The 27,161-nt window shown below is 38.4% G+C and overlaps 3 protein-coding genes across 5 annotated transcripts; 2 read left to right on the forward strand and 1 right to left on the reverse strand.

Moving 5' to 3' along the window:
* The first annotated feature begins 463 nt into the window (after positions 1 to 463).
* Positions 464 to 17,194, forward strand: LOC109987445 (palmitoyltransferase ZDHHC3). 3 transcript variants are annotated; one of them, XM_020638519.2, is made up of 7 exons: positions 464 to 548; positions 2,847 to 3,267; positions 3,432 to 3,556; positions 3,820 to 3,916; positions 4,211 to 4,292; positions 5,470 to 5,600; positions 15,183 to 17,194. In XM_020638519.2, the coding sequence occupies exons 2-7, from the start codon at positions 2,926 to 2,928 to the stop codon at positions 15,387 to 15,389; spliced, it is 984 nt and encodes a 327-aa protein (XP_020494175.2). In that variant the 5' UTR covers positions 464 to 548; positions 2,847 to 2,925; the 3' UTR covers positions 15,390 to 17,194. The 3 variants fall into 3 exon arrangements, with proteins under 3 accessions (XP_020494175.2, XP_020494177.2, XP_020494176.2); XM_020638521.3 differs by lacking the exon at positions 15,183 to 17,194 and adding an exon at positions 9,310 to 13,537; XM_020638520.2 differs by having other exon boundaries at positions 525 to 663.
* Positions 17,195 to 17,294: 100 nt separating this feature from the next.
* On the reverse strand, positions 17,295 to 20,045 carry LOC109987446 (transmembrane protein 42). The gene is made up of 3 exons (XM_020638522.3): positions 19,798 to 20,045; positions 18,691 to 18,837; positions 17,295 to 18,609 (listed from the first exon to the last, which is right to left on the reverse strand). Exons 1-3 carry the CDS (start codon positions 19,954 to 19,956, stop codon positions 18,466 to 18,468), a joined length of 450 nt encoding a protein of 149 aa, XP_020494178.1. The 5' UTR covers positions 19,957 to 20,045; the 3' UTR covers positions 17,295 to 18,465.
* A 1,435-nt stretch (positions 20,046 to 21,480) lies between these two features.
* On the forward strand, positions 21,481 to 25,887 carry kiaa1143 (KIAA1143 ortholog). The gene is made up of 3 exons (XM_020638486.3): positions 21,481 to 21,698; positions 23,440 to 23,590; positions 24,417 to 25,887. The coding sequence occupies exons 1-3, from the start codon at positions 21,585 to 21,587 to the stop codon at positions 24,689 to 24,691; spliced, it is 540 nt and encodes a 179-aa protein (XP_020494142.1). The 5' UTR covers positions 21,481 to 21,584; the 3' UTR covers positions 24,692 to 25,887.
* Positions 25,888 to 27,161: the final 1,274 nt, after the last annotated feature.

The raw sequence follows: 27,161 nt of genomic DNA on the forward strand, positions 1-27,161 counted from the left end.
TGCAATATGGTTACTCTGTGCAATAACTATTATTCCTGTAGTTATATTGTGTGCTGTTGTATGTGCCTAACCTGCTGTTTTAATATATTTTAATATATATTTTTTTTATCTTATTTTTTCTTATTTTTATCTCAGATGGCTGCTGGGCTGTTTGTCACCAACCAAATGTTGTTGTATCGCATACAATGACAATAAAGTGTCTTATCTTATCTTATCTTATCTTATCTTATCATAGGATTTTCCAACTTTGTTGTGCATGCTATTCTTTTAAATATAACATCTTGAATGACAATATAATTATGTATATACTTTTTTTTTATAGAATAAGAGGATAGTAGCAGGCTAAATGGATGAAATAAGTAGGTGTGTCTGGGCATGTTCTCTGACGTGTAAGGCCTAGAAACCTTTCTGATGATCTCATTGGCTCAATTTCCGTGCGTCATGACGTCCTGTTATTGTTGAAGGAGCGTAAGCACGTCATCGTCAGAGAGGGCGACCGGGTACTCGGCAGCATCTACGAAAGCGTCCGAAGGATGCTCGTGTTTAAGGTGAGATAAAGCGAAATGTAGAATAGTAAATACAAAGAGAATGCAGAACGACTTTCCAAACCTTCTCATACGCGTGTAGCTGAAGAGAATGACGCTGACAGGAAAATACAAACAGGTTAGTAGATGCTAAATCTGAAACGGACGGTAGCAACGCAGCTAGCTTACGTTAATTGACGTCAACGTGAACCATACATCAACAAATATGTGCGGATTTTGTTGATTTCTGTGAGGTTTGAATTCGAAACAGGCCTATAAACGTCCTTGCACTGATATAAAAAAAGCAGACTGAAGAAGTATCACCTGTCTAAAGAGAACCCGTTTAGCTTGTTTACCTAACAAACCTAAACCTGCAAAACAAAACGACCCATGTACGAGAGTGGGTGATCATTACCAAACATCAATTCATTGACAACTGTATTGCACTAAGTTACATTTTTAAATCGTATAATGGCTTTTAATTTAACATATTATAGTACTTGGAAGATTATCTTTTTTTTTTAAAGGTGTATAAAGTGGCTGTTTAAAGGTTATGATGAGCATCGGGGCCTCCTCATAACCCCTGCAGGTTATGTGGCACAGACACTGGTGCTGCTCAGAGCTGCATTTGAAAACAGCTTTGTCAGAGGCTTTCACCTTTTGGCAGGGGTGTAGTGGTGCCTGAAGCAGTGGGTGTACTCTTCATTTTGTGCAGGGATTAATTGGAGGTGTCTTTTTGTGATCAATGTCAGGAGGGGTTTTTGTTTTTCCACTTCCACTGACAGAACAGGACAGTTTAGTTTCAAACAGCATTTCCTGTTACTGTGGAACTCAGGAATTCCTCTTAATATTTGCAAAGGGATTTTGTTTTCCACCTGGTTTTTTCGATGCAATTGAATCAAACAATGGTTTTCTAAAAAGATATGGATGCATGACAACGGTGTTGGTGGATACAGGCTTTAAAATGACGCATACAACATGATACAATAATGCTTTACTAATGCTCGTAAGATGTGAGTGGCTGACTGTCATTATGATCTTAAGCCATTCTATGTATACTCTGATTTAGTAGATGTATACAAAATAAACATTTGTCTGAAATGTAACACACAGTTGAAGATGTTTTCTTATGTTGCCCATTGATTGTGTACCAGTAAGAAAGTAGCATCTTGGGGCGCTGGTGGTTAAGTGGTTAGTGCGCACGCCCCAGGTATGGAGGCTATCGTCTCAAGCGGGCGGCCCGGGTTCACACCCCACCTGTGGCTTCTTTCCTGCATGTCATTCCCCACTCTCTCTCCCTGATTTCTGACTCTATCCACTGTCCTATCTCTCCATTAAAAAGGCACAAAAATCCCAAAAATAAATCTTAAAAAAAAGAAAGTAGCATCTTATGGGTAGCAACTAGTGTCTGCACTAGTGTCTGTTTATCAAAGAAAGAAGGTCCATTGAATTTCACTTCCACTACAGAAGAAACTTGATGTTTACTGAATAAGGGGAAAACAGTGAAAATAAATGGTTTGTCAATCCACCAAAATGAGTTTGAAAATTAGACTCAGCAGTGTAAGAGTGTGCGTTTAGGGACTATACTGTATGTTCAGTTTTGGGACTGAACAGGCTGAGAGAAATTTTACTAACGTTGATAATGCGCTAAGTTGCCACCCTTCACCTAACTGATACGTAATGATAAACACAAGCAAGATGAGAGTAGGAGGAGAAAAGTACTGTTTGATTCAGAGTAACTTTACACAAAGTAATATCAGCATTTTATGGTCATTAATATGTGAAAATCCTCAAAAAACTTCAATTCAAAATATTTTATAAAGACTAAATTGTCTTCCTACTTTAATGCAGGCTTCTTTTCACTGCGACTCTACACATGGACTTAGTGGCATATTTCTTTTACACCATGACGATTACTTCTCCATCAATCGCATGCTGTTCTAACCACGAGGGTGATCTGAAGAGATTATGGATCAACTCTACTGTGATCCGCCATTTATCATTGGAGCTGTAGGCTGACAACACAGTTGTAACTGAGGAAGTCTTTGTCAGACTGCCCGGTCACATCAGATATAATACCCCCTTTAGAGGGACAAACAGAGGCAGTAACGCAATGTGAATTCACAGACTGGGACACCAGTATTACGCTGTTGTGAAATCGCACTCTGAATAGGGCTTCAGTTTCAGGTGAGATCCCCAATCTCTTCTGTTACACAACACGGAGACCTTTGATATTCGGTCTCATTGGTTTGTCTAACTCTTCTCTAAGGAACTAAACTTTGACTCACCCTTAACAAGTACTCTCCTGCTTCTCTCCCCCAGCATGCGGTGACCCAGACTGAAGCCTGAATGTACAGTAGGTCTGCTGGCTGCAACAGCAGGGTAATAGCTTAGATGAAGGATGAAGAGCCCGGTGCACAGATGCAGGGATGTGGAGCATGGGCGTGGGCTAGCAGGGACCGGGTCAGGGACCACCTGCATACAGACCGAGCAGCGCATTCCCATCTCCAAAGACGTCATCACGTCGTCCTCTGCCTCTGCCATGTGGTTCATCAGGGATGCCTGCGGCATCGTGTGTGCTGTCATCACCTGGCTGCTGGTGTTTTATGCAGAGTTTGTGGTGCTTTTTGTGATGTTGCTGCCCTCCAAGAATCTGACATACAGCATTGTGAATGGGACCCTGTTCAACACTTTCGCCTTCCTCGCCTTTGCTTCACACCTTAGAGCAATGTGCACTGACCCTGTAAGTGAAAGAATTATTTATACATACAATAACTTCAATAAACATGCTGACAAGTTTATGTTTCTAGTCCTGAATAAGGGAACAAAGGACTTATAAATGTTTAATAATGCTTGTTAATGAGCTTCAGACTATGCTGAAGTTAGTGTGCTCTTGTTTCTTTATAGGGAGCCGTGCCAAAAGGAAATGCTACAAAGGAATACATTGAGAGCCTTCAGCTGAAACCAGGGCAGGTGGTCTACAAATGTCCCAAGTGCTGCAGCATCAAGCCTGACCGAGCACACCACTGCAGGTAGGGCAAACAGGATATGCAACTCACTGCTGCGTTGGCACTCCCAAACCTAATCCAACACTTACGACTGCAGTGTTTTGGTGCAGTGAAGAAGTCAACCTGTTTTAAGAAATACTGTACAGTGGTTTATTTGTGAACAAGAAAGTTCCTCTTTTAATTTTGCCTTTTTAAAGCATTATTTTTTAATTTGATTTAGTAGGCTGTTGATTTTGTATTTTATTTATCTTGTTTATTACAAGCCTAACTTGCTGTATCTCTCACAGTGTTTGCAAACGCTGCATAAGGAAGATGGACCACCACTGCCCCTGGGTAAATAACTGTGTCGGGGAGAACAACCAAAAGTATTTTGTGCTTTTCACAGTAAGTTCCCTTTGAGAGTGAGTCTTTTATAATGTTGTTGATCAGATGTTTTCAGAGGCTAATGTGCCATTAGATATATTTTATACTAAGTCTGGGCTTTTAGTGGCTAATGTTCAAATAATAAACCCAAGGTTACAAAACCGACTATAAGAAAAAAATCTAAAGGAGGTGTGACGTGCAACACCATTGCTGTTGTGCAGTATGTGTGCAGATTGGATTTGTTTACAGTGACTGGAAAGTGGTGGATGTTTATTTATTGGGTCTTCTTTCTCGTCCTTTTTTTTTTTAACCTAGATGTACATTGCACTCATCTCTCTCCATTCTCTGGTCATGGTGGTCTTCCATTTCCTCAACTGCTTTGAAGACGATTGGACAAGTGAGTGTTCTCTTTAAAAAGTAACTCTGTTATTTCTAATCATCTTCCTGTGAAATATCTTCAATTGGGATGCTCTTTTTTATCAGCTGTCTAAAACAATATACATTGTTATCCCTTTTCTATATAAACTTAAAGGGTTGCACTCTAAAAGCAAACATTTTAAATCTTAAGTCAAGAAGACCCTGACACCGTGTCCTAACAGCATGCGAGCGTTGGCGACAAAATCAGCCTGATTCTATTGTTTCCTATTGGAGTGGCAAGACTGTGAGCTAAGCCTCCTTTTTAGGAGTTTGGTCTGCTTTTATGAAAGCATCTCCCCCTGACCTTGTTCACAATGTTCTTTTTCTGTCAGCCAAATAATTTACAGAAGTCTACTCCTCTCCATGAAAAAAGACAAAGTCATTAAAGCCAGTTGAAAAAAGATTAAGCAATGTCTAATTAAAAATCCGTCTCTCAAGAGGTCTTCAGATCTGAGACTAGTGCTGAAACTTACTACTACTGAGAATTAACTATTTCGTTAAGTTACAATGCAATAACTTGAAGAACTATGTTAGTTTGAAAACAGCATGACATGTTTTATTATCTGGCTTACAGCAACTTTGTTGTGAAGGAGCAAATGGGACTCATACAGGCTGATATAAGTGTGGAGCTGAACTGTAAAAACAAAACAAATAGCTGAAGCGTCTATCTACAGTATGTAACCGCTACATTTGATTTATCTAACAAAATGCTTGGGAGGATTCAGCCTTTCAACAATTCCCCTTGTCTTAGGGTCTGAAAACATGTGTTGGAGATTCAGTTAATGAATCCACTTTTCCTTGTCATATATATTTAATAAGTCCAACATTATGCTAACAACTGCTAATGCACATTTCAAGCCCCCATATGCAAAGCTTAAAAAAAATGATCCGTCTTCAATTTAAGTCAAGACTTTTGGCCTCCCCTGCTCAACAATGCAACCTAATCATATTGATGTTGAACACCCACTTGTCTTCCCCTGTTACTAAAGCACCTTCACTAGGTGGCCAGTGGACCTAGCGCTGCATTAAAGATTTACATCCTCACTGTAGTGCTGCTGTGTTCCCAGTGGGATTGTGGTAGTTTATCTGATGTTAGTATCTAGCAGTTCCTCATATGCCCCTTCATATATCTTCCTCCATTTCCCTCCATCCCCCAGAGTGCAGTACCTTCTCTCCTCCAGCTACAGTCATCCTCCTCATACTCCTGTGCTTTGAGGCTCTCCTCTTTCTCATCTTCACTTCTGTGATGTTCGGCACCCAAGTCCACTCCATCTGTACCGACGAGACCGTAAGTGATCCATGTATTAACCAACAGTCCTCTCTTCCTGACCTCTTATTTCCTGTTTCACTACTTCCTCCTGCTCTTCTCCCTGCTGCTTTTTTTTTTTACTTGAGCAAAGTTAACCCTCTTTTTCTAGTTCAAACTGTTAACAGCTATGGCATGTCTCTCGTTTTGATGACTGATATAGAATAACATGGTACAAATTTCAAGCTGTGGTTAAATGTGAGTCACTGCGAAAAGAAAATAAACTTCTCTATTGAGTACTTTTTGTGTCACACACACAAAAGTGCCTGTTTGTGGTGAAAGTCAGTACTGCAGGCCAGACATCAAGCCTCTATGAGTCATGAAATAACTGAGTTTTAACTTTTTGTTGCAGCCAAAGAGGTAGAAGATATAGTTTGAAATTGCGAAGTGATGTATTTTAAAGCTGCAAATTAATTTTCATCAAATGATGAATTTGTCCATGTATCAGTGGGTGAAGGAATCAGTGTCCCCTCTTTGTAGTTTGGTGCCATCCTAAAATCACTCAGCCTGTTGATGTGCCAGTGTATTCATAGCTTTCACTTGACGTCACTCTCTTATGGAACCTCCCACTTGGAGGGCAAGAAAGGCTCTCTACCACTGTACGCTACTGAGAAGTTACTGGTCTCAGTTGCCCCCTACGTGTTTTTATCTGTTTTATTTTTTAATTTTTCAAATGAAATACAGGAGGACGTTTGTGGATTAATGCAGTTAGACCCTCCGCGGCCCCTGTGACGGGAAACATAGGACATCTCCTCATCCTGACATTTAATATAGTGTTGACTAAATCTAAATATTCCTGCCTTTAACTTACATTAATGTTACCTAATTAGCACTCACCGATGCTTGAATGATGAGGAATTTCTTGCCCTTCACTTCTCAAACAGCAGCATTATCGACCCAGACCGATCAATAATACATAAAGCTGCCTGTATGTTTGTAGACTTTCATCCTACAGAGATGTAAGGAGAGGGATTATCCTCTAAATATCAGCAATACCACTGAAGTGATGCTCTCGTGTTACGGTTAAAAGCGTGACCATGTTAACTGATGACTTTTAGACAAAGTTGACTGAAAGTGTCCTAACAAATGCCTCTTTTTTTCCGGTTTTGTATTATCATAATGTCATTATTACTTATGAGATATGTTTTAATGAAAGCTAAACAAATAGGCTTTCGTTAGGACATCTAACGTACGACAACCAGACTCACTCGGCTGACAGTCATCAGTTAACCTGGTAACTCTTTTAACCGTAACACCGGCACGGACTTTGCCGTTTCTAGCGATATAAATAGTGTCCCGTGTGTTGTTAAAGTATCGCCAAGTGGCCCAAACTCAAAGTTTATCTTAATATCTTAGTTTTGCTTTGGTTGTCAGGAGATGTAAACGTGTCGTTTATAGTAGATGTTTAATTAAAAGCCCGCACTGCAGTTCCATCGGGTTTTCAACGGTGGCCGTTACTTTCCTGAGCTTTGTTTTGCCCTCCAGCCCTCCACGCTGGTGACGTCACTGAAAGCTATGAATTGGAGCTCACCAAACCGAACTTCTTTTTGTCTGCAACTCAGATACATGGGAGACTTTTGATTATTTAATCGAGGTAAGGGACTGTACAGCACACAGAGGGAAAGGCAACAGGACTAGAGGTCTTCACAGGTCAACCCAGACCGTTGAATCTGATAGCCTAATAGCGATCCACGCAGAAGGTCAAATGTTTTACTATGGTCAAAGGGGTCTGACTCAGGTGTCATTCTTTAACAGCAGATACCATTTCTACTCAAAATTATGGAGACCCATGTTCAGCGGTGATCATAATAGACACTTGTGAGTGCTGTGTGTAACATACCTATACAACCTACGTATATAATGTAGAAAATTACAGCCAATAGATTAATCAGTATGAAGTGATTATCAATGGTGATTACTGCTTTTTTCAGATCAATTCAGGAAGACAACTATTCTTGTTGTGATTTCAGAATATTGTTATCATCACGTTATCAGTTTTTTATCAGCAAGCACGCTCCAACTCCTTATTCAACAATCCTCTGAGCACTGTCTGCGGCACATGTAGCAGAGAATCACTGCTCAGTAAACAGTGGTCCACACTAGAAAACATTGTTTACAATTTAATGTTTGTTAGTGTTAGATATTATTTAATTAAGTACACTCTCCATGTAGGAATTTTAGCTTTAAATGTAACTGACTTGTGTCCGACCACGCCCCTCTCTGGAAGGGCTGGGTGGCTTGGGCTTACTAGCACCATGCTCTATTGTTTAAGGTGAGAAGGCAGACTCAGAGGGCAGAACAAACACATAGCTGTGGGAGTGTCACCCACCTGGGGGAGGGGTTACTGCCCTTTGTGATGTCATGAAGGGAAAATCGGCCCGTTTGAGCACACATTTTCTGAAAAGACGGAGAGGATGGACTTTTCTCATAATTGGGGGGTTTTCAGAAAGACTAGGGACACATATTAGTGTTTGTAAAACATGGTAGAATGTGTTTTGCATAATATTTAAACCCTCCCCCTGTCACTTGACTTCTGCTGCTCTCTTTGGCTTGTGGCAGCAACCACAGAAAGCTAATCCTTAAACACAATATAATTCTTAATAAATCTAATTGTAGTTGTGTTTTTTAAGGTCTTCAGTACTTTTCTTAATCACATTGAATGTTAAATTAAATCAATATGCATACTGTTAAACACATGGCATGGATATTTAAGTATTGAGACTTTTGACAACATAATTGATATGATGCTCAAAAATCCTGTCAACTTTTATGATCACCCTTACTTTTAAGCTGGCAGACTTTTAAAAAAAAAATAGATTTCTATCTCTGATGTCAGAATACATGGGTCAGAGTTAGCTTACTGCTGAGCACATTTTCCTGTCAGGTTTGTTCTTATAAACCATATACAGTGGGTAGGAGGGCATACACCAGTTTTAGGCCCCAGTTTGTGTTTAGGCAAGGCTTATAAAATAGATACCAGAACTGTCACAAGTCTCTGGTCTTGCTCCTTCCAGAAATACTCTGGGTGGGGTCCATATCTTGAAGGAAAGATTTCCTATGAATCACAGAACAGATTTCAAGGATCTCTAAATAAATGATGAAGTTAATCATTTAACAAGGATGCATTCATTGGGTTCAGAGAATTCTTCCAAGGGAGACATAGAATTCCAAGAATATCAGAAGCACAAAGCACAGACAATAAACCAGCCAAAGGATTTTGTTGGTCATTTAAACATTCAAATTATCACATGCAACATTTACACACAGAAAGCTTGGCCTGAGATTTCATGAAAGACGTTAAAACATTCATTGTCACTAAGTTTGAAAAGAATAGGGGTAGAAACCCCTATTTCCATTAAGTTCAAACTTTTGGGGGGAAAAGTGCTCAAAGTCTGATGACCAAGATGAGGTGGGGAACTGTGCCCAGACTTGCTTATTGGTATATAAGAGAGACGTAGTAGGATACAGGTCTGTCATTTGATCTGTGAAGACCTCTTAATAGGGCCGAAAATGCTACATAATGCCTGTAGAGAAATCACCTTTTTCACACTGGGTTTGTGAACCAAATCAGTTTCCAAAAATAGTTTTTTTTCTTTTGTTAGTGGGTTGATTAAAAAAATAGGATTGTGATCACTGACTGACTGATTGACAAAAGCCAACCAACTGAAGTGTGGTTGTCTCTCGTTTTCAGGGCATAGAGCAGTTGAAAAAGGAAGAGAGAAGATGGGCTAAAAAAACTAAGTGGATGAACATGAGGGCGGTATTTGGACACCCTTTCTCCTTTTTGTGGTTTAGTCCCTTCTCCACCCCTGACCATGGGAAGGCTGAGACCTATCAGTATGTGGTGTGAGAGCTCAGCGCAGGGAGACGAGGCGGCTGTATCAGAACCAGAGTGGGAAGCCCTGCTCAGACCCACAGAGCCGAGCTATGGCAGTCTGTTGCTCCAAATGATGAACATGATTTATCTCCCACGCTAGCTGTGGACCGCCTTCCATCTGCTTTTTGTGTTGCCAACTAAGTGCGCTATACGTTTATTCTTGTGTTGCCTTGGGTGAGTTGAGTTGCAGAGAAAAAGAAAACACTTTTTTTAGTTTGTGAATCCTGTTTTCAAAGACACTGTGATGAATCTGTTTTTTTTTTTTCTGAGCCGTTTCTATTTCTGTTGTTGTATCAGAAGCCTTCTCTTTTCCTGCTTGGTTTACTCTTTTCTCTGTTGAAGTTTCAAGTTCAGCTGAATTCCACCAAAAGACGTTTTTTTTCACTTATATCCTGCGGTGTCCAGCCCATGAGGATGGTTTTAGTTTGGGGTCGAGGTTCTGAGCCCACTGCATTTTTTTTTCTTGATTAATCTATTCATCTATAAAATGTCAAAGACCAGTGCCACCATGTTTTAAGAACCTGAGTAATCAATCGAACAGTTTTTTGTTTATATAGGGCAAAATCAAAGTAAAAGTTAGTCTAGATCATACTCTTTTACATACAACCAATACACACTTATGACTATATGCCAGTAATAATGCTAAAACTATGTATATATGCATTCAAATAAATTCCTTTAACCTTAAGGATTAGCATGAACACCCTAAAAATCAAAATATAAGAACAAATTATATAAATTGTAGCAGTTGGAATCAAGTAGATCCACTTTGGTCCCAACAATGTTCCGGAGCAACCTTTTGGGACAAAGGAGCACAAGTTAGTAACACGCATAAATGGGAAGTTAATGCATATCAATAAAAAGAGAAAGAAGGGGGGGCAGCCATAACTATAAGGTTTAGTCCAAAGGGAATATTTTAAGCCTACACAAATAATGACATCAAAGCAAATTATTGACAGTTTGAATTTCCATCATAAAATCAAGGTAACATAAGGTACAAGAATGTACATACAGTATTTCAAACCAAACTATTTTTGCTATATGATCTTTGGTTCGTCCCGAGTAACCCACACATCATCCTTTTTAGATGTCAGTGTTTAAAACATGAAAGCCAACCAAGATCCCATTTATATCCAGTAGTTACTGTAAACAAATCTATCAGCATGGCTACATGACACCAAGATGTGAGTGAAAAAAATGGGTTTCTGGGTAATTTAGATGAATTGACCATTTAAACTTCCTTCTTGTCACACAAATGGATGCTAAAAATATAGCCTACAAAGCAATGCAGAAGTGCCTTAAACCTGCATTCTTTCTAATGACCAGTAGTGGGCGACTCCACTGATTACTGAAATTATTTAGAAGTCTGAAAATAATGAAACTGTATACATGGTTAACACTGGCTCCAAAAAACAAGAGGATCACATAAAAATGTGAATGTGACATATTCATCCTGAGACTCCAAAACATTACTTGGTGTGCTGATAAGTGATGACAAGGTGGGGGGGGGGGGGTCCACTTAACTATTCTATGGTCTGACAGTACTCTGTAGGAGCTCCTGATGTCGACTGTAACCCAGAACTTCCACCAGATATGTGTGCGTTGTGCGTCAGCTCCGCTCTGGTACGCTCCCTCATTCGTCTACACCCACCGGTAATGACATAAGGTCATTGTTCCCAACCGTTAGTGGACATAAAAAATAACCGTAAAAATGTAGTGTTTTATTCAGAAAATAAACCGGATGTCTTAATGATGTTTCGGTGTCTGACTTCCTGTCCTGTTCGATCTGCACTGTGGTAATTAGATGCGCCATGCTCCGGCATCCGGAAAAAATAAAAGCTTTGCATATCTGCTGCAAAGGGGTTTGTACTGCCAGAGCTGAAACCAAGTGCAGCAAGGCCAGTGGAAGCACGACTAAAGTCGAACACATATCTGGTGGAATTTAGGAGCAAGAGGTTTAATCAGATCCCCCTAAAATGGATTCGATTAATTTCGAGGTACTTTCTGGGTTCTAAAATCTCTAGTTGGGGAATTTGTGCAAACAGGTTCTTTTGGGGCTAGCTATTTTAAATGGTGCCAAATACAGCTCATAAAGGAACAGTTTTCCAGCATAGCTGTGGATATTTGACAAGTTGTGATTGATAAATTATTTTATTAAACCATTTTAGGAAAAATGGTTTAAGATTTACTAATCAAAATAATATCTTCCGATACAAATGTGATAGCTACTTCCCAGTGTAATACAAGTGCTCAATTTTTTCATCATTAAGAATCTGCATCCCATGAAACTCATCGGGATCCTTTTACAAAGTATCACTACTTGTAATTCAAAAAGGAAAGTGGTCCCTTAACAGGGCGTCGTATTTGAGCACCACAGCTGAAGTCTTCTTCTGGGGTTACTGCAAACGAGGTAAAGAAAGGGAGTTTAAGTGTTTATTGACTTTAATAACTACAATACAGTTTGCACAACGGTGAGCGTCCTCTCTGATTCCTCTCTGATACATGCTTGACACAAACAAAGCTTTTGTTGAAGAGTAGTGATGTTGATTTTTTTTTTTCTTAACTCAAACAAGACAGTAAGATTTTGTTTGCTTAAAAACTGTCCTAGGCCATAGCACGGTTGAATTTTGATTTTGGATTCTGTTGGATAGAGCAGAGTAGGTTATATTCTGGAAAAACTTGACCAACTACCAAGGTGCATGGAGAGAGAAAGACTTGAAGAGGTCGAAAAGCTCCAGCAACACTTGTATTATGAAGAGCAACCGTATTAGACCAATCAAGTTAATAAAGATGATCTTCATACTACGAGTGTTGCTGGAGATTTATGACCTCTTGGAAAGTTTAAAGTAATGCTTATTTCAGGGCTTAATGAGGACAAATGGTTATGGTCAGTCTAAATCTCAGTCGCAGCTTGTTTGTCAGCAGTAAAACATGATCGTTAAAATGATGTGGATAGGGTTACCAGACTGTCAATCACAGCACTCTAAAAAGCTCAACCTCCCTTTTTTGATGAAAGGTTTGGCTGCCAACACAGTCACAAACACTCCTCGTTTGTGTTTGGTGCATGAACAGTAGACTGCAAAAGAGCCTCTGTGGTTTAAACCCATGCTGTGTTTTAATGTTTTGCATTTTGGATTTAATGACCCCCACAATTACGTGACTAATTTGGTAAGCTTTGAAATGAAAATCATCAAAAAAGGGACTCTGGCTTTGCTTTAATATGGTATTTGCTGGTTAAAACCAAATGGATACAGAGAAGCACCATATGAAATGTAAACCTGTACAGCGGGACATTAGCTGGACTCTATTTCTGGACTTTTGCAATTCATATCAAAGTACATAATTTAGTATTCCTCATTCATATGAGTATTTAAAAGGTTCATTTGCACTTTATATTTATCATTTAAGATTTGTTCTGCTCTGTTCTAATGTTTGCATTTTATTCTTCCTTTCTTTGTTTACATAATATTGTATGTATCTTTGGTATCTGAATGCATTGTACAGGTGAAGGCTAGTTTAGTAATGTATGTGAATCCCTGCTGGTATGATGGTGCCAAGTCCTGCTGGTGAGAGTGATGGAGAAAAGATGATTTGTTTTTTTACTGAAATTTAAATTCTTTCTAAATATTCTGAAGATCTTTCAGCACATGCGCAGAGAATAAATACTTCTCAGTTGCGATGCAAAGAGTGCGTTTGCTTGCTTTTCTGACTGTATGAATGTCCTTCAAGTGAGGAGGGCAGGTTGCTTCCCAATAATATGTTTGTGCCTTTGTTTTGATCAAACGATGTTAAACCAGAGGTTTCCACTTCTCCTGCATTCAGTCCTCTCACACCCTGTATTGTTGAACTCCCCCTCTGTCCTTGTCTTTCATTCTGTCCCCACTGTACTGTCTGTAATCTACCTCTTTCCCATTCAATGTTCTCTCCACACTCATGCATTTGCTTTGGTTGATAACTTGCTCTGCCAAACGCTTTCTGAAGCAGACAACTCTTTGTAGACTTAAGGAGAGGTAAGCTGCAATAAAGGTCACTATGCTGTCCAGTTAAGCTTAACACATCACAAGCATGCAGATTTCAACCTGAAGACCAAAGTGCGCTACATGTCTTATTTTATTTTTTTGCTCTTTCTGTTTTCAACCAAACATAATGAAAAACTGAGTGAGATCTGGTGCATGCACTGTGACCATAAGACATCTTAGCTTTTTCCACAGGCTTTTTTTTCTTTATATTTAGAGTGCATGTGAATCATTTCATACAGTGTTTTATTGCATTTTGGGCAGGTTTCTCAGTACAAAGTGAAAAAAAAGATTTAAAGGATAGTCTTAAAATATTTAAATGCAACCCTTAAAGGCAGGTTGGTAATTTTCTCCACATACACTTTTTAAGATTTTGGTTGAAATTGTCTTTAGGTCCTGACAGAAATGAATTTGTTCTTAACCTAAATACATCGCAGCCAGAGACGTTGTTACTATAACAAACCGTGTAAGAAAGGGACCTTGAGAAGCGGTGACGGTATACCTGCTGATAATGATCAGGTCAAAGGTACTCACTGACTTTATTTCACTCTGCTGAAGCCTCACATCAGCTAATGACAATCTTTTCAGTATATTTCTGAGGTGCAAGGACAGTGTGACTCAGGAGATACATCCAGATCAGCGTATACTATTCAGATGTGCTCCGATCATCTGGGCCAAGCATTTTTCACTCGGCACATTTGTGATCAGGACATTGTCAGTGAGGCATCATTTCATGACCTTTTTCCAACTCCAGTGGACAATTCTTGTGATGCTGCAGTGCTGAGGTTGCATCAGAAACAAGTTTAAATACTAGCATTAATTTTACACATTTTGAAAAATCTTGTAAAATCTCATGTTTGGCTATTTGGGCATCCTTTCAACTTGTTTATTTCAGTTAAATTACTGCAAAATATGTTTTTGGTTTATGGATGTACCCATCATGACTGCACCTGGTGGCTTAAACATCTTCTGACTGCAGATTGAGATTCTCTCATGAGATGCAATGACAGCTAGTGGAACGCAGCAGATTCAGTGTAGGGAGAGAAGGCATTGGGGGAACGGTACAGCTGGGTAACTTCTAACAGCTGGTTAGTCATCACTACGTCTAACAGTCTTCTCTGCAGGGAGAAGCCAACAACAATCCTGCCTCTGATGTACAGACTTTGACCAATAAATCAGTGTATGAGAAACACTTAAAAAGCTAACAGACCATGCATGGTGGCTGCTGGTCCTTATACCTGCTAGTGAAGTGGGAAATGTAAATACAAATATGATAGACTTTCAAAAAACATGAATACTGGAGCACAGACTTCTTACGTGGCCAGTGAGTGAACCACAAAAAAAAGGAAACTAGGAACTTAAGCACCAAGACGCTCTAGCGGTTAAATGACTGAATTTTCTAAGATGGCATTAAGAAGACGGCTGGCAGCATTCACCTGTCAATCAAAGCAGACATGGATCACTTTAAGCCCTCGTCTGAACATCTTAAGTCCAATTTGTTTTGAGAAACAGGCCCAAAGAGTTAAATCATACTGTGTTGTCGCAGTTCAAGAAATCATCGTCGTCAGTGTTGTGATGAAAAAGTGCATGAAGGAAACGACAGACATCCAGTCCTGTTTGGCTCAGCATCTTTCACTACAGACTGTTTTTTTTTTTAATTGTCTTCCTCAGGGAATCGAGCGTTTGAAGGGAGAGACGGGGAAGTGGGGGAAGGTGCCATGTTGGGAGGCCATGCGGATGGCGTTCGGTGGCCCCTTCTCTCTGTCCTGGTGCAGCCCCTTCGCAGGGCTGAGCTGCAAGACAACCCCCACGGAGCATGTCCCTGTCCCACAGGGGGAGATCATCGAGGAGGACGTCATAGAGATACCACTAGACTAGCCTTGTCTGTCTTACAAAACACAAAGGAACTCTTTGGAGTTTTTAGACTTGTGACTTTATTAGGGCTTTCCAACTAGTGATAAACCTCGTGCAATTCATATATTTATTTTTTTATTTTCATCTCAAAGACTTTTCTATGTGTAAGTATGGCCTCTTATTCTCAGTGCAGCCATAAGCAGAGTTAGGGGTACAGCTGGTCCGATATGAGATTTTTTAAGACCAATACTGACTTCAGAATGAAGAAATAGCAGAATGTGATTATGGCAGCTGATATATTGAATTTTTAGCTGTAATGATAATTGAACTTTTCCATTTGGATAGTGAACAGATATGACTATGCAAAGGTGCTCAGGTGGCTTCCTTCTTATAAATAATATTATTAAGAAAACATGACTTTATTATACATTGTCCATCACTTCTAGAGAGGACCATCACTCTCACATGTGCAGACAGTACTGAGAGTATTATACAGTTATATAACAGTTGTGAACCTTTGTGACTTTTCTCAGTCTACGTGCAGATATCTCTGCTGTGGGTATCAGCTGATACCAAGTACCAGTCTTATACCAGTGTTCACTAACTAAACTGTATGCAGTCAGTGTGTGAAAGTAAACGATGCACATTGTTTTCTGTAGGTGAAATGTCACAACTTTGCAGATAATGCAAGAAGCGATGACTTCTGTGTAGCAAGTGTAAACAAACCTCCTAACAGCTGACACGCCATCTTCTTGTGAGCAAACCATTGGTTCCCAAAGTTGGGAAACCATAATGAAGTACACATATATCTATGTACGTAAACAGGGAATTGAATAGTACCAATAGTAACAGCACCGGATTGGCCTGACACGGCTATCCTATCCCATGAAGTGATTTTATTCATGAAACTATTTGTTATTAAGAGTTAAAGCATGATTTTCTGGGGGGGAAACAATAACATGAACCCCCCCGAGCAATGTTTTCTACAATTATGTAAACATCTTTCATGTTGGCACACATAAGAAAACACATGTAATACCAATATATGTGTAAAAGGCCCATGTCTACACAATAATATAGGATAGAATCTAATGTACAGGAGAGTAAACTTAAAGATTTTTGTGAATACTTTAACCAAACTGTATCTTTGCCCTTTAGAAATGTTCCGCTGTTGCACAAAAGGAAATCTTATATGATATGTAAACGATCATTTTCTACTCACCTTGTGCTGCCAAACCTGCAGTATTTATTATAATGGATTTAAAACTAAGAAACTTAAAGGAGCTAGAAGTACTCAGAGCTCCTCTAAGCACAACCAAAGTGTCTCTGACTTGAATTTGAGAAGATGATGGGTTGTACAGCGTGTCATTGAGCGGTCTCAGGCGAACACCACTAACAGTAGCACTAGTGTGACACGTGGGAGAAATGTTTTCTTTTAACCACTTTGCTGTCTCGGACGCCTTTTTTTAGGGTTATGAATTCACATTGTGCCTTATCCGTCTTGACAAACAAGCGTTTAAATGCGTGAGAAAAAAACCCGTCTGATACTATAATTAACCACTCATACATCCTATTCAGGCCTCTGTGTCTGCTGTCGCCATTTTCATCTTTTCACAGTCTGGTAAAAATGGGAAATAGACAGTAACTGACTTCAAATGGAAGAGATGATGTAATAAAGTAAGGTGCTGGATAAGGGCTTTAATCTGTTCAATGGATGCTGGTTGTAATGGGACCACTCGTCTTTTTTGTTTACATTATTTTAACAAAACTGGTTTCTCATTGTGTGGGTTCCATATTTTTTTTTAATAAATGCATTTTTCATAACGGCACTCTTTTGATTGTTTTTCTTTATCATACATTATCCTCCTTTTCAACAACTTTATATACAGTAAGTCTCAGATATCCCCACATGTACATAATCACACACTATTTAATAAAAGCATCTTTAATTGTTTTTGTTTTTTTTACAAAATCTTCTGTACAGTTTATTTATTACACACAAAGCAGGTTATTTACAACAAAGTTGCACATTTTCCATTTCATTTTAGAGAGATTAAAAACTGTTAAGCCTTTATATCACATCAAATACTGCACTGTTAACAGTCCAGTCAGATGATTCTTATAAATATACTATGAACATTTTCAAATTCTGTTCATCATGGCTTCTTTCACTGTCCTCGCTGATGAGAGCAACCTGGACTGTGACTGGAAACCACATTACATCGATGTTAAAGACGCACCGACTGTCATGTCTTTGGTTGTACTGATTTTTTTAAAGGTGTGACCTGCCGATTCCGAATTTTCTTTCTTTAATTGACAGCGAAAAATAAAAAACTATTTGTACTATTGTATATTCAGAATAAAACTGACTGTTAATAAAACCAATTAGGATGTTTAATGAAAAGAACTGCACCGGGTTCATGACCATCTCACATTCTCATGCAAAGTAACTCTTCAGCTGCATACTCCCTGACTCCTGAAGGAATGAGGAGTCACCCCTCAAGTCACGACAGTTTGCGGCTATTTCATTTGGCTATTGCCTGCTGTCTCTTCGGTCTTTCGTTCTGCCTTTTTTTTTTTTTTAAACACTAAGCTTCTCATAATCGCTTTTAGCTTTTCTTTGTTCTTAAGCTCTCTTCCTGTTATCTCTTTTCCTACCCTGCTCTTTACGTGGGTGAGTGTTGTATTCTCCAAAGAAAGAGGAAAAACAATCTCTCAATTGCAACTCCAAAGGAAAACTTTGCCTTGGGAGATGTAAACATAGACTCATTGGTCTGCTGGCCATAAAACTTTTGGTCTGATTTACAAGGAATCCAACAGAAACAGAGGCATTCAGAAAATCTTTTGGTGGATGTTTGGTTTGCAACTTCAGTTAATATAGACATCAGTATATAATTGAGATTGTGTCATATTCAGTAAACGAAAAAGTGTTTGTACCATTACACCTTATGAGTCTCAAAGACCCTACCTGACATTTTCTATACACTTTACACTTTAAAATTAAAATTAAACTTTAAATGCCCGAGAAATTCAAGTAAGTGCCCAAAAAAGTCTGACCACAGGTTTTTGCAACCGGGGCTGAATAGCAGCAGTTGCATGCTCATGTGTCCTTTTTACCCTCTTCTTGTGGAAGAGCCTGAGGCGTGGATCTATGAAGCACCAGCAGTCCACACAGAGTGAGAGAGATGCCTACCCACCATAGAGCTGCATGGGTCTCTCCAAAAATCAGCCTCCCCAGGACGGCCTGGAAACACAAAAAAAAAAACTCATGTAAAAAACAAAAACATAAATGTGAGGTGAATGTAAGAGTCCCTCGAGAGCTTACTGAGGAGATGAAGTTGGATGCAGTGGTAGTGACTGTGGCCCTGGCTGAAGAGGAGCAGTGCCGGAGAGCTTTGGAGAAAAAGGTCCACATGACAGTATTACAGGTGAACAGCAGCCCAGCACACAGCAGCCGCAGAGGGATGTGAAGCTGGAAAACACACACACACACACACACACAGAGGACATTATGAGAAGGTAAGCAGTCCTGCATGTTAGCTTTGGGTAGATGAGTGCTGGAGACTGAATATGCTGCAGCATACAATTCAGATTTTTAACTTGACTTTTGAAGTCCTTAATGAGCAGAGGTGTTGTGTATGAAAACATGTGTGTAGGTTTTTTGAAAATGTTTTTGTTCAAGCTTTCCCCCCCGCATACATCAGATTGATTAAACTGTGTACTTGTTTGCAGCTGTTGTATGATGACATTGTTACCACATAAATGATGTGTAAATGCCATATATTTAACAAAAAACTATCTTAACCAGTGGGAGAAAAACATATACAACTAATATAGTTAGTAGCCTACTTGACTTTAAAAATTGAGGTTATGAATAACAACATTTTTTTCTGATGTAAAAAAAAACAACAACCTATTAAGCTTTTTCTGCATTGTTCCTTTAAAACAGCCCATTTACTAAACACCTTCTAAAAAGAAACGTTAAGAGAAGTGATGATTTGTCACAAGACACAACATGTTAAATGGATAACAAAAAATATCATCAAAGTTCAACAATGAGGAGTGAATCAAAACATGCAGGCCTACCCAGGCAATGCAACACACAGCATCATAAATGATCACCTCTCAGGTTCAGGAATGGTTTTGAACTGTCTCTTAGTGAACATGAAAGATTTCCTACAGTCAGTTACTTAAAAAAAAAAAAAACAGAAAATAACTCCTGTCTATTTTTGTATTTATTGAATAATGTGTAAAACATAAATACTGGTGCGGTGGGTTCAACGCGTTTAGACATTTATCCAAACTCCAGGTTGAAAGCAGAAACATTGACAACGTTATGGAGAGAAACGCGGAAACAGAGACAAACAGAGATACATGTTGTTGATGTTGTTGTTGTTGTTGTTGTTGTTGTTGTTGTTTGAGTTCATCTCACCCAGTCACAAACTGCAGTCTGTCCAGGTGATCCAGTCCGGCTGAGCCCGGCCTCACACATGTCGCTCAGGTAGTGTGCGCCAAATGACAGCTTGGCAGTCAAAGAAGCTGCAGCACCCATAAACCCCGCCAACAACGCGTAAAGAGACCCTGATAACATGGCTGGAACTGTGAAACTAACTCATGAAAGAAACCCGAAACCACCCTGACAACAGTAGGCTATTACATCTTCCTCTTTATGCTGTTTTGTCGGTTGGCACTCAGCTGTCAGACGCATTATTGCCACCTACTGGGTTGGAGTGTGGTCCAATTTCTTCATCAGTTAATCAACAACCAACAAAACATACGTCATCCAATAAACATGATGAACATGCTTAGGGGGGAGCGTGTTAATTTGTAGCGTATCATTTACATAGTCAATTATCTTATTGTCATTCTATACTCTGTCTCTGTAAATTTCCTCATTGATGCAGCTCTATTACATATCTATATATTATTATATATATAATATTTAAGTATAAATTATTATTATTAATTATTAACTGCCTTAGATTCAATAATAATAATTTAAAAAAATAATTACGCCCACAAAAAAAAATCTCAAAATCGATTAATTAATTTGCTGGTGATGTATATCAATGGTTGGCAACATTAACTACAGGTGGGATTATTACAGTGGCCCTGAAGTGCAAAACACGACAACAAATAAGAAAACACAACAACAAATAAGAAAACACGACGACAAATAAGAAAACACAACATCAAATAGGAAAACACAACGACAAATAATAAAACACAACGACAAATAATAAAACACAACAACACTAACTTTAACAGAAAAGGTATGTACCTGCAGTCGACAAGGATCGTTGCTGATTGGACGAACGCAATGTCCGGAAGCATGCTGTGTGTGTTTTTAATTTGTTGTGTTTTGTGATTTGTTGTTGTGTTTTCTTATTTGTTGTTGTGTTTTTTGATTTGTTGTTGTGTTTTGTGATTTGTTGTTGTGTTTTCTTATTTGTTGTAGTGTTTTTTGATTTGTTGTTTTTTTAATTTGTTGTTGTGTTTTCTTATTTGTTGTTGTGTTTTTTGATTTGTTGTTGTGTTTTTTGATTTGTTGTTGTGTTTTTTGATTTGTTGTTGTGTTTTGTGATTTGTTGTTGTGTTTTTTGATTTGTTGTAGTGGTTTTTGATTTGTTGTTTTTTTAATTTGTTGTTGTGTTTTTTGATTTGTTGTCGTGTTTTGTGATTTGTTGTTGTGTTTTGTGATTTGTTGTTGTGTTTTTTGATTTGTTGTTTTTTTGATTTGTTGTTGTGTTTTCTTATTTGTTGTTGTGTTTTCTTATTTGTTGTTGTGTTTTTTGATTTGTTGTTGTGTTTTCTGATTTGTTGTTGTGTTTTCTGATTTGTTGTTGTGTTTTTTTTATTTTATTTGTTGTTGTGTTTTCTTATTTGTTGTTGTGTTTTGCACTTTAGGGCCACCGTAGAATTATAGATCATTATAACTTCACAAACGCAAACTTTACCCTTTTATTTTTTTTTTTTCTAGTCTATAATTTACCCTTACAATTCTGACATCCACCAGTAGATGGCGGTAAGGCAAAGATAGTGGCTTGAAACCTTCATAAACCCAACAGACGAAGAAGAAGAAGAAGAAGACTTCAGCCAATTGTGATCGCCTCTCAGGTCATGTGACTTGCAAAGCGGCACGCAGCTTGTGTTTTGGTGTTGCTTGATATCTGTGTGGGCCTTGTAATTCATTTGTTTGTGCTGTGAACTCCTTCTGCGATGAACAAAAGCAAAGCCAGCGGCGTGTCGTGGGTAAAACCAGCGGAACCATCTTTTCTGAAGAAGTTTAAAAGTGATGTTGGTTATAAAGAAGGACCGACTGTGGACACGAAGGTTCGTATTCTGTGAAGTGGCTAATATGGCTATTTGTGTTAGCTGAGAGCCAGACCTGTTCCCTCATTTAAATTAAATAAATATTGGCGTAAGCTAGCCGTTTTTATTTTTTAAATTTGTTTATAGAGTTTTTAACAGACAGGTGTTACAGAAACAAGAACTAACCTCTTTGTGTTATTAGACTCCGATCCTTTCATTTAAAGTACACAAACCTGCTCCTCCCACTCACATCTCATTTATCTCTTTAAACACTTTTATATTTGTCTTTTTACTCTACATCCCCTTTTATAAGAATTTTTTTTAGGTTTCCATATTCCAAATTTAAATCTTTATTTTTTTATTTATTTAATTTATTTTATATTTCTGAGTCTGTAATACAGTTTTTGAAAAGTCAAAATGTAGACGTGAAATCGGACATCCCTTCACCCCCCCAAGATATAAATAAACTAATAGGACTTATTTTGCAATCCTAACATTGCCATTTCTAAAATCCATTTAAGGTTTGGGACACTACTGCATCATATTCTGTGATTGTTATTTTGATATCATCATCTTAGAAGGGCATTGACTGTAGTGTAAGTTTGGCTCTTGGTTGGTTCTTAGGGGCCAGTTTGTTCTCATGTTAATTAGAAATACACATCAGTGATCGTATTTCAAGATTTGTATGCACTAGAGGGGTGTCCATTAAAGGCTTTATGTGCAATTTTCCACACTTAAATATAATATAAATCAAGAATATCCTCTGAAAATAACTCTGTGAGTCATGACTGTCTACAATGAGTGTAACACCCGAGTCCCACTGTCTGTGATGTTTTCAGAGTCCTATCTTCACTTTGTTTACATCGCCGGGACGGCCGGCTGACTCCTCCCCTCGTGTATAAAAGTTGTTTAATTGAGGGACTAGAGAAAAGAAGAATAACATACTGTACTCACTGCTTAACTGTGTTTCTAGATCACGCTCATTTCAGGTAAATTTACATGCAGTGTGAAGATACCAGCATAATAAAGATCGCTAGCATTAGCATGCTAACACAACAATGCACTTTGGTTTCATGCTGTTGCTCAAGGGCGACATCTGCTGGATCAAAAAAATCACATATAAAGCCTTTAATGTTGAAGAAATGCATGTTATGATTTTAAATAACTGAACCAAACGTTTCTTAAAAACTATGCAATATATTTAAGTCCACTAATAACATGAATTTATTAGGGACTGACCGATACTGATACTGAGGAGAGAAAAAAATCCTATACTAATATGTTGGCTGAAATATTTCTCAGACTGTTTTTTAATCTTGATAGATAGATATACACATTTATTGTGTTGATCCCTCAAAAGCAGTTATCATACACTTATGGAAAAGATATGTAATGAAGAAACATCACTTAACTGGAAAGTAACTGTGCATGTACGTGCATCACTGCTTGACACTCAGGAGAGTGATGACACTTGTTGTAGTCCATATAGCACACTGCTGGTACAATGATACTCAAATAAAATGCTAATTGTCTGCTGAATAAATCTCGTTATATCAGTGCGTATCAGATAAAATGAGACGAGACCGATAGTCACTTGATTAGCTTTTATCGGCCGATATTATCTGCTGGCCGATTAAGAGGTCGGGCTCTAGTATTCATACCTACCACCGGGTTTGGTGGTTGATTGATTATTATAGTGTTATGAAAACATAGGTGAAAGTATTTAAAGAGTGAAAAAAAACCCTCTGTTTCTCCCCATCAGCGGCAGACAATGCCAACATTGGATGATGACAGCGGAAGTGATCGGGACGATGAGTTACCTCAGGTTGTAGTCCTGAAAGGTGGAGACCTGACTGCAGATGATGTAAAGAAAATCAAGGGTGAAATCCGCACAGGAGGTGGAGCAGATAAAGGTAAAGCCGAGTCTGCGTATTAATCCATACGCCAATAATATTTGGTATGCCAGGTTTGTTTTTTTCACATGTTCATCAAATGTTGCATGACAAAAATACCAGGATATCCTTTTACACCTTGTCCTCTTTGCAGTTTGCAAGCATGCATGCCTTCCTCAACAATATTAAACTGTGACAGGTGGATGAGGAGGCCAGTTAATGTTCCAAGGTGGACTATAAAAAAAACATGTACCAATTGTATGCATATTGCATGAAAAGTGCATACTTTGAAGGGCAAATGCAATATGTCCTACAGCAAAATGGAAAAGTGTGTGGCCCTATTTGAATTAGGGCCTGACTGATATCTATATTGTGGAGAAATACATTTGATACCGATATATCTGATATCTTTCTTAGATCTATAGTCGAGCCGTAGAGACAGATATAGGTATACACATTGATTGCGTTGACCCCTCAAGTGCAGTTATCAAACACTTGTGGAAAACAGAGTATAAGAAAGACAAGATGGTCTCTAATGGGAAAGTAACTTCACATGTGTGCATCACTGTTTGACACTCTGAAGGGTGATAATCCATATAGCACGCTCTGCTGGTGAAAGTGAACTGTTTTAATACAATGAAACTCAAATGAACTACTATTTGACTGAGGAATATCTCGACACATATCTGCGATAAAATTTGCAGATACCAATAGTCACCGGATATGCTAATATCGGCTGATCTTATTGGCTGGTCGATTAATCGGTGTGACTCTAGTTTGAATTGTGCTATTGCATAGACTGTCAAGAAGTGTGTTTTAATGGTTCACACATTTTATTTTTCCACAGATGATAAACCGCCTCCTGATGGTAAAATTCTGTTTAAGAAACCAGCCAAGCGCTCCTCCTCTGACAAATTCCAGGGCATCACTGCCAGCTCCAGCAAGAAGAAGAAGAAGAGTGATGGAGAAGAGAAGGAGGCGGAGGTGGAAGAGGAGGAGGAAAAGGAGAAGGAAAAGGAAAAGGAGAAGGAGAAGGAAAAGAAGGAGGTGAAGTCTGGAAAAAAAGTAAAAAATAACAGCCTCCTGTCCTTCGGGGGAGATGAGGAGGAAGAGGAGGATTAAACGTTACTGATAAGACTCATAAACCTCTGTAAAAGAGAGAAATCAAAGTGAACATTAATGATAAAATGTTTCATGTTAATGACAGACAAGAACAGACATGTATAGCAGAAGATTGTCTGGAGTTCATCCCGTTGTGAAGCGCCTCCATTCTGTAGTTCATTTTCAAGGACAATGCGAGTAGTTTTGCATCTGTTAGACCATCGACGACAACGAGTCTTTACTGTGTATAACTGATGACTGTCTGTGAGTTTACTTTTACAGTGAAATGAAACCTATCAAAGATTTGAATAGGGCAACAACAACAAAAAAATCAGTCTCAATGAACATCTGTCTTTTTGCATTTCTTAGTTTCACTAAGTCTGTACAGCAGTACGGAAACAGTTTTTAGTTCTGAAGTGAAAAACACAGAAGTCATGTTCAAGCGGATACTTACAAGGTGTTTCTCAAAACTTTGGATTGGCATTCTGTGCCAAGCAAACTATGCAACTTAATCTGATACATGGAAGCTAAGAAACAACAGATACAAAAAACAAGTGCACTGATTAATCTTTGGTTTTACACTGACCCGTGAACTTCATCACCTGGGTGATTAAAATGAAACTTTTTTTTATACCGGTTATTAAAATTGATTCTTTTTTCTTCTTCTCTACTTAGTGTTCATGATATCTCTTCTGTTGTACTGCGGTTATAAACTTTTAAAGACTTGTCTTCCTGAGTTCCTGGTGCCTTCCACTTAAGGGAACAAAAAAAAAAGCAATCTTTTCCACACAAACAATAGATGCTTTGTACCACAGGTATAGGACATTCAACTCCTGATCCTAGAAGGTTTCTAGACATCACTGCAGATTTTTCTGCTCCTCATACAAAGGTCAACACACTTTAAATACTCCTCAGATCCATTCATTCAAATTGAGATGCTTTTGATGAGACATCAACTCTTGTTCTTGTGTACTGCCCCATGACGTCATCAGATGTGTTCTTATTGTTGTGTATTTACTACATTCAATGGTGTATTGGATGTATAAATATATCCTAGCTTCGACCAAGGAGCTGCATAACTATGTAGTAACAATGCATTCTTGTCAATGCAGTCGTATGATTTTTAAAATGTGAATATGATTTTATTGTGTGTATTTTTAGGAAATGTTTGTGGCTGTAACATTTGAAATATGAAACATTAAATCAGCTGTCTGACATCCTGCATTATACATTGATTTGTTTCCCTGTGTTGCTGTGTCACAGTTTCTTGAATCAGACCATCGACCTGCAGAACACATGACAATCACATCAGTCTCTGCTGTAGTAAACACACTTTCTAATTATCACACGATGGTTTGCTTACACTCTAGGTTCTTTTCCATAAAGGCTGATCTCTTGTGTCATGCCTTCAGAAAACTGTGATCATGTATGAACATTCAACAAACATAATTAGATTATATCAAGGTGACTCCAGTGTTTTCTCATTTTGATTTGAAGCAGTTAGTTAATTTGGGTAAATATATTTCACTGTCTGTTTAACTGTTCAAATCAAAATTGACGGTTTACAGCCAGAAGGTGATAAGCTAAGCTGTAACAAGGTTGGAAAAGTCAAACTGTAAGGTCAAACTGTCAGCTGCTAATGGGCAGATTGTGTGAACTTTGTGGAGTCAAGTACAAAATATGATTTGCCACATGAGACATGTTCCTGGATCAACATCCCATATTTTCTCAATATGAATTCCTTTGGGGCTCACTGATATTTCCAGTCTCCACATTCCCCCCTAGTCACACCTTCTGTTTTTCACCATTTATAATAGTATATCACACTGTACAGATGGAAGAAGCACAACATATAAGCATACAGTACGCTCAGGGAATGAAACAGCAGGGGAAACGACGAGTTCTGGATTTTTTTCCAATATATATTATTCTTCAAATTATTTCACATTACCATTTTAGTTCCTGTTTTAAGGTCAGATCTAAAATAATTATTCTAAAATAGAGAATTCCACTGACTTTATTCACTCGGGAATAATAATTGTGTGTATTGAGTTCATATGTTTCACCCTGAAAGAGACAACGATATGTATCATAATAATCGGGGTGGGCTTAAACTGTGGTTAGAAACATGTATCGAGCAACATAAAGATAAGTTTTAGAGAATTCGTGTACTTCTTTAAATAGAATCATTAGGCTACTTAATCATTATTTTCATGGTGTGTGTGTGTGTTTTCATAGAGATGTTGTTAAACCGCATCAGTAAAGTGACTGTAGTGACTGTGTGCTCGTGTTATTAACACGTTCTAGAAATGTAGAAGCGGACGGATGTGGCTCCATTGTCCTGCAGCTTTAGGTTCGTAAAGCTGAACAGCATAGAGATCAGATCAACAGCTTAAAAGGAATTTCTAGCAATTTTTCTCCATTGTCAAACCAAACTTATGCTATCATAATGTAACATGATTTGTAACTATATCGACTACTCTTTCTGATA

Source organism: Labrus bergylta, chromosome 8 (assembly GCF_963930695.1).
Source record: "Labrus bergylta chromosome 8, fLabBer1.1, whole genome shotgun sequence".
Lineage (NCBI taxonomy): Eukaryota > Metazoa > Chordata > Actinopteri > Labriformes > Labridae > Labrus > Labrus bergylta.

What these genes read in the sequence shown, in the direction of transcription:
- kiaa1143 (XM_020638486.3), top strand. Translation starts at nt 21,585, where the DNA reads ATGAACAAAAGCAAAGCCAGCGGCGTGTCGTGGGTAAAACCAGCGGAA. An exon ending in GACCGACTGTGGACACGAAG is followed by an intron (nt 21,699 to 23,439) that starts GTTCGTATTCTG and finishes TCTCCCCATCAG; the next exon opens with CGGCAGACAATGCCAACATT. An exon ending in AGGAGGTGGAGCAGATAAAG is followed by an intron (nt 23,591 to 24,416) that starts GTAAAGCCGAGT and finishes ATTTTTCCACAG; the next exon opens with ATGATAAACCGCCTCCTGAT.
- LOC109987446 (XM_020638522.3), bottom strand. Translation starts at nt 19,956, where the DNA reads ATGTTATCAGGGTCTCTTTACGCGTTGTTGGCGGGGTTTATGGGTGCT. An exon ending in AGACTGCAGTTTGTGACTGG is followed by an intron (nt 18,838 to 19,797) that starts GTGAGATGAACT and finishes TGTGTTTTCCAG; the next exon opens with CTTCACATCCCTCTGCGGCT. An exon ending in CATCCAACTTCATCTCCTCA is followed by an intron (nt 18,610 to 18,690) that starts GTAAGCTCTCGA and finishes TTGTGTTTCCAG; the next exon opens with GCCGTCCTGGGGAGGCTGAT.
- LOC109987445 (XM_020638519.2), top strand. Translation starts at nt 2,926, where the DNA reads ATGAAGAGCCCGGTGCACAGATGCAGGGATGTGGAGCATGGGCGTGGG. An exon ending in AGTATTTTGTGCTTTTCACA is followed by an intron (nt 3,917 to 4,210) that starts GTAAGTTCCCTT and finishes TTTTTAACCTAG; the next exon opens with ATGTACATTGCACTCATCTC. An exon ending in CTTTGAAGACGATTGGACAA is followed by an intron (nt 4,293 to 5,469) that starts GTGAGTGTTCTC and finishes TCCATCCCCCAG; the next exon opens with AGTGCAGTACCTTCTCTCCT.